This window comes from Lampetra planeri, unplaced genomic scaffold (assembly GCF_965212315.1).
Source record: "Lampetra planeri unplaced genomic scaffold, kcLamPlan1.2.h2 scaffold_1249, whole genome shotgun sequence".
Classification (NCBI taxonomy): domain Eukaryota; kingdom Metazoa; phylum Chordata; class Hyperoartia; order Petromyzontiformes; family Petromyzontidae; genus Lampetra; species Lampetra planeri.
In genome coordinates, this window is record NW_027613964.1 from 24,334 (window position 1) to 31,387 (window position 7,054).

The 7,054-nt window shown below is 46.1% G+C and overlaps 2 protein-coding genes across 2 annotated transcripts; both read left to right on the plus strand.

Moving 5' to 3' along the window:
• The first annotated feature begins 75 nt into the window (after window positions 1-75).
• On the plus strand, window positions 76-1,769 carry LOC144738968 (forkhead box protein F2-like). Its single transcript, XM_078621964.1, is given in 5 exon segments — window positions 76-237; window positions 239-355; window positions 358-780; window positions 782-1,019; window positions 1,603-1,769. Coding segments are annotated over 5 exon segments (1,107 nt in total).
• Window positions 1,770-6,120: 4,351 nt separating this feature from the next.
• On the plus strand, window positions 6,121-7,028 carry LOC144738969 (forkhead box C1-A-like; the record flags this gene model as incomplete). The annotated part of the gene is given in 5 exon segments (XM_078621965.1): window positions 6,121-6,159; window positions 6,161-6,298; window positions 6,301-6,898; window positions 6,901-6,927; window positions 6,930-7,028. Coding segments are annotated over 5 exon segments (901 nt in total), but the record flags the coding sequence as incomplete, so codon positions are not given.
• Between the last annotated feature and the right edge of the window lie 26 nt (window positions 7,029-7,054).

Sequence of the window (7,054 nt, forward strand, 5' to 3'; positions counted from 1 at the left end):
TCCGGGCAATTTAAACACCTGTAGTGTGTGAAAGGTGAGCTCGTGCGGAGGACACGGCAGCAAGGAGGCGCAACCATGACGACCGAGAGCTCTCAGGACCATCCGGATCCATCCGCTCTCCTGCGCTCCAGTCCGGGTGCCGGTGCTCTGCTGAGCGCGCAGTCGGTGATGGTGAGCGCGCAGAACGCAGCAAGCAAAGGCAAGAAAGGGAACTCGGGACTGAGGCGCCCGGAAAAGCCCCCCCTACTCGTACATCGCCCTCATTGTGATGGCCATCCAAAGCTCACCGACCAAACGGCTCACCCTGAGTGAGATCTACCAGTTCCTCCAAGCCCGCTTCCCCCTTCTTCAGGGGCTTCCTACCAGGGATGGAAGAACTCGGTAAGACACAACCTGTCGTTGAACGAGTGTTTTATCAAGCTGCCCAAGGGTCTGGGCAGACCCGGTAAAGGTCACTACTGGACCATCGACCCGGGGAGTGAGTTTATGTTTGAGGAGGGGTCCTTTCGGCGCAGACCTCGGGGGTTCCGCAGGAAATGTCAGGCCCTGAAACCAATGTACAGGATGGTGAACAACATCGGCTTTGGTGGCTCCGTGTTGCCGCAAAACTTTGATTTCCAATCGCCGTCGGGCACATTATCATGTCATAACAGCTACGATTTGATGACCAACACCGTGCCCGGGGGCTTCGAGGGACATCCCGTCCCGCACATGTCACCAAGCCCCGGTTCCTCGTACATGGCTGCATGTCAGGCGGCCTCCAACCCGGACTACTGCCCGGGACGCAAGCAGCAGCCCCCTGCAGCCCTCGGCGGCCATGATGGGGACTGTGGACTGCCAGTCTCCTTACGCCGGTGCAGCGTCTCACTGGACCCCCCCTGCTGTGCCTCCATACATCAAACAGCAGCCGGTGGCATCCGGCAGCCCCGCGGCCTCCGCTTTGCACACGGGGATGTCACCGTACTCCCTGGACCAAGGTTATCTGCAGCACAGTGCAAGAGACGCTCCTGACGTTTCAGGTACGTGCACATACATCTGATCCGTCTTCTGGACCAGATGACTTCTGCAACAAACGTTAAACCCCAAACTGGTCCTCAGAGTATCACCAGGTATTCAACGGACTGGGTTATAACTATGCATTTAAAAAGAACCCAAAATATTAGTTGGGGTTGTGTACACGTGCTAACTTAGTGTTAATTACATGTATTTATTATTCACTCCTATTTATCTATAGAGGCATGAGCTAACCCCGTTTTATAGGGTGATGAAACTGTCCATTTAATTGTATTTATTATGATTTGATTTAAGTAATGGTCAAACAAACCGTGACCCGTTTTCAATAAACGCCATTGACCGGGTGTTTACGTAGGTATACATCGTGTACCTAATAAGAATAAATCTACACAGTGACTAGTTTATTGTAAAGACTGAATTTTGAACATTTATAACTTGCAAATGCAGACACGATTCGACACAACGGCGATGACGCGTTCTCTTACAAAGATTTAAAAATACAGTTCAGTCTCCATTGCAGAGACGTGGAGTCCCGGATGTACGTCTTGGTGGATGATGTTTGACCTCATTTGTCCCGTTTCTTTGCAGTGGGCTTTTCTCGGTATTCCAGCCACGCGGCCCCGGTTTGTGACAGAAAAGATTTCCTCTTGAACATCTCCTCCCTCCATCCCAGCAGCGGAGGATCCTACTATCATCAGCTCCATCACCACCATCACCAAAGTGTCTATCAGGACGTGAAGCCGTGTGTCATGTGACGAACGGGAGCTGAACCGAACTTTGCTTGTACACAACCAACTCAGGAGTTCATCTGAAACAGGGATTCTATGTCCACGGAGGGACCACAGCCTCTTCAGTGATCTCTGACTCCGTTTCCAACTCGGGAGGAACTTGTGGTGGAGAAGGAATTATTATCTCATAGACTGATCTCTAACGAAGAACACAAAGTATACTGATTCGATGTTTATTTGTGCACTTAATTCCGGTTTGCTGTTATATTAATGTTGATTAAAGTTGATTAAAGAGATTTATTTTTGAAGGACAATCCGCCTTGTTAATGTCTCGATTATTATTATTATTATTATTATTATTATTATTATTATTATTATTATTATTATTATTATTATTATTATTATTATTATTATTCAAGCACAATTACAACAATTTATTGTCGAATTTATTCTTACTATTTTTGCAATTAATATTATGGAAATTAGAAAGGCAAACACCCTTTTTAAAACATTCGTGGGAAATCAAATATTTGCAGTTGATAAAAAAAAGCTTTAATGGTACAACGATCCCGTTACACCATGAACGACCTTCTCCGGTTTCCAGGATGTTTCATTTATATCTCATTTATCATATTTTTTTATGTACATTTCTACACCACAGCGGATTCAGAAACCTCAGTTACATTCCGGTTCCTGTGGTCCGAACTTGACATGAAGTTGCAGCTTTCATCCATTAATCACCATTCCGAAATTGAATATATTATTTCTTTGCTCTATTTGATTTAAATATAACTTTATTATTATTATTGTTGTTGTTTTTAGTGTTTATGTTTATGCTTATACAACTTGTAGCTCAACATTTTTTTCGAAACTCTATTGGTTGAGATCCACGTGGACGGTCAAGTCCTGACCGAATCCTTCATGTTCGTCCTGCTGGTTTTCATGTGATTGTACCGCAGCCTAGTGGTAAGAAAATGACAAGCCCCCCACCACCATCACCCACCCCCAGGTCCCCGGGAAATGTAGGTGGTTTAAAAGGACTTTTACAGGAAGTGTCTTCTTTCAGGTCACGTGATAATAGATAAAGATGGCGATTCAAATCAATTCTCTTCACTTGAAGGGGAAATTCTGGGAGGGAACTATTATGTGTACACATGGATTCTGGAAATGTAAAAAAAAAAAAGAGCTTGCACATCCATTCATATACACAAATATTTGTTTAGCCATTGGGCCCTGCAGCTGAGGGACAAGAGGCCAGAAGAAAACTATCATGGAGGAGCAGCAGGTGTATGTGATCATCACTATTTTACAGGTAACATCCCAAACAACGAGTGCAAAAATGTGACCAAACATCTTGTACCACCGCTCTTGTAGTTGGACTGTACAACGATTTTATGTTTTCTGCATTAGTTGAATAACCGGATCAACCTCCTCCAGTGCCAGATGGCAAAGGTTGATAAATTGATCCCAAACGACGTATGAGTGGCTGACAGACACACTATCATTCAGATTCTGACACCTTTTAGCTGCTTCTTACATGTAAGAAACTCCAATGAGTCGTTCATTCATTCATTCATATCGGTCGTGCTGGAGCTGATCCCAGCTGTCAGCAGGTGAACGTCAGGGTACAACCTGGACGAGTCACCAGCTCATCAGGGCCACATCAAGGACAGACCACCATTCACACTCACGATTTGGTGCAAGCAGTTTACTTCAGCATGCTTTTGGTGGTGAGAGGAAACCTGAGTACCTGGAGAGGAACCAGAAAGAACATGTACATGTTCTCATAGAGAGAGCCCCTGGGCAGGAATCAAACCTGACACCTTCTTGCTACGAGGCAAACACCACACACACCCACACACACCACCACGTTAGTCACAATGAACACAACTTTGACTTCAGGGAACAATTATTGATGCTTTTGTTTCCACCATTTCATACATCTACAGGACACACCGACCAGTCAATTAGTTTGAATAGGAAAACAGTGAGCTGTTACAATAAAGAAAAAAACAAAACAAAACACTACTAACATGAGCAGCAAGTACAGAAAATATCAAACTGAAGACGGACTCTGCAGAAACATTTGACTTAAGAAGTTAAGCTTCACCGATGTGATTCAGTGAATTCATCAACCCATATGAGGATGTGTTAATATGATAATATCTGTGATACATTACAATCAGAAATTGTTCTGTCAACTCACACAAACAACCCAGTACAACCAGGACTGTAGTACTGAAGTACACCACTAGATGGCAGCAGCCTCTAAAAAATGCACACAGGACCCTCAGAGGTGATAGACAGTCAGATTAAAAAAAAAAAAGAAAAATAATGTCTGTTCTTTCCAAATGACAAGGACACACACACACACACACACACACACACACACACACACACACACACACACACACACACACACACACACACACACACTGAAACTGTCCATATCTCCTGCTGCGGCGAACATGAATCGTTCCCATTTGTTATCAGTCACAAGAAATGTAGAGTTCCAGGTTTTGGTGCATTGGACTGTTGTTGTTCACTGTAATAACCACATTCATCGAATTTGGCTTCAAAAACATTTTTTAAATTCCCTTTGACAACGCTAGAGGGAGCCACATTCTTAGATATGACGAAATCTTTTCACCAGCGTCTCTGTGCGGGATTTGATGCGGTGATGATGTTTTTGTGACATTTATATAAACAATAAAACACAAAACCTATGTCAGCGACCAACTATAACCATGTATAGTAAACAACAAATTACTTACCCATAGATTTGTTATTTGTTATCTGTTTGTTTTGACCTTTTTGTAGCAGGGAAAAAAAATAAAATCAAATCGCAATGAAAACAAAACGCCGTGAACGTGTTTCTGCTTGATAATAATAGAGTAAATAAAACGGTGAAACAAAAATATAACCAACATTTGGGCCTATAATTTACCTGATGGCCAAATAATAACAGACCAGGTGTACATCTTCATAAACCCGTCATTTATTCCAGAGAACCAGAGTGCTGCCCTCGTATTTTAATAAGACTTTAGAAGAGAAGAGTTTCTGCATTTGTGTCAGGACAAGTGGGTGGGCAGGTCGTGGTATTAAGTAAAAGGCCCGTCATGGATTATGTAACAGCCCAGGGCGGTGGAAAAAGTTCATGCCCGGGTCCATGTAAGGAGAAACCGCTGCAGCACCAGCAGGCCTCCGCACGGACATTTAATTAAGAAGACCTGCGCTGGATTACACCGATATTACAACTGTAACTTTGCCTCACAATGACCATTAACAATTTCATGCCCTGTCGTCTCTGATAAAGCGGCGATACGAGGCCTTGGGGGCTGTTAAAGCTTTTGTTTATTATGTATAACTTGTCTTTTCTTTTATTTCCACCAAAGTCCAGCTGAATATTCATGACTTTAATTCATTTTTGTGTGGCCAGTATTTTTCTTGTTAGAAGTGCCATCGTATTATCTTTCATTAGTTCCCCACCATCGAGTGATGTTGATTGGATTAATTCGGCCAATCCACCCAATACACATTTTTGGATGAAGAGCCCAGCATGCGGGGTGTCGTGTTCGGCCCATTTGGCCCCCTGTTTTTGAAACCTTTCCCCTGGATAAATTCTCACACCCCTCGGCCACTTTGAGCCCAAACTGTCGTAATTCCCCGCTGTAACGAGATCCTCCCTACGACACTGATGGAGGCTTTGTCTTCACTTTGATGTCACAAGTGAAGTAAATTCCGCCTGTTGAGGACGTCAAACTGACCGGAGACCATTTGGTTCACTTGGCGCAAACTATTTTCTCCTTCTAAAAGAAATTAAAAAAAAAAAAAAAGAAAGAAAGAAAGAAAGAAAAAGAATGGGTCAAAATAATAGTCGAATAAAACAGACTTCATAGAGTGAAGTTTGTAATTAGAAATGCAGTTATAGCAGAATGAATAAAGAAATATGCATTGTCCAGTGTACACGCAGGTCGGATGGAGGGTGTGTTCTCTCAAACCGTGTCCATGAGGAGTCGTCCCGTCCCGGCTGAGGTGGGCTGGGAGTCTCCCACACCTCCTCTCCCTGAGCCCGTCTGGCTTCCTATTGGACGACCCGGCCACTCGGCTGGGAGGAGCCTCACTGGCAGCAAAAAGGAGGAAAGAATTTAACTGCGCAAAAAGTCCTGTCTGCTGACGGATGACCAAAGTTTAGAACTTTTCCTATGTGCGGCGGAGACACGCAGAGATGGGGACGGCTTAGAGCCTGAGACGAGCCTGCAGCCGTATTTATCCGTCTGTCGTTTCCAGCCCAGCAGTCTGGGGCTCAGCAGTCACAGAAGGGACAAGTTGCGCTCTCCGTCTGCGTATTTTGGAGCTTTATCCTCAAACCGACGACATGCAGGCGCGTTACTCCGTCTCCAGCCCCAACTCACTGGGGGGTCGTGCCTTACATCAGCAGCGACCCCAGCTACTACCGGGCCGCCGCCGGCGGGGGATACACCGGGATGCCAGCACCCATGAACATGTACTCTCATGCGGCTCATGACCAATATCCTGCCAGCATGGCCCGGGCGTAATGGACCCTACACACCCCCAGCCTCAGCCGAAGGATATGGTGAAGCCCCCGTACAGTTACATCGCGCTCATCACCATGGCGATCCAGAACTCTCCTGACAAGAAGGTGACCCTGAATGGGATTTATCAGTTCATCATGGAGCGGTTTCCTTTTTACCGAGACAACAAGCAGGGCTGGCAGAACAGCATTCGACACAACCTGTCCCTCAACGAGTGTTTTGTCAAAGTGCCCCGCGATGACAAAAAACCCGGTAAAGGCAGCTACTGGACCCTGGACCCGGACTCGTACAACATGTTTGAAAACGGGAGCTTCTTGAGAAGGAGGCGACGGTTCAAGAAGAAGGACGTTCTGAAAGAGAAAGAGGAGCGGCTGCAGAAGGATCTGCCGCAGAGGCAACAGTCCCGGGACCAGGACCAGTCGGTGCCGCCCGTGAGGATCCAGGATATTAAGACGGAGAACGGGACGGTGACGCCGCCGCAGGCCAACTCGCCCTCGTTGAGCACCGTGCCCAAAATCGAGAGCCCGGACAGCAGCAGTATGTCCAGCGGGAGCCCCCACAGCATCCCCTCCAACAGATCCATCGGCCTGGACAACTCCGAGCACCACCAGCACCCACGGCCAGGCCTCCACGCAGGGCTTCAGTGTAGACAATATCATGACGTCCCTTCGGGGGTCCCCGCAAGGGGCCACTGAACTCCCCCCCAGCCTCACCGCCTCCAGTAGGACAGGTATAACACCCTCTTTGTCCTTAAAC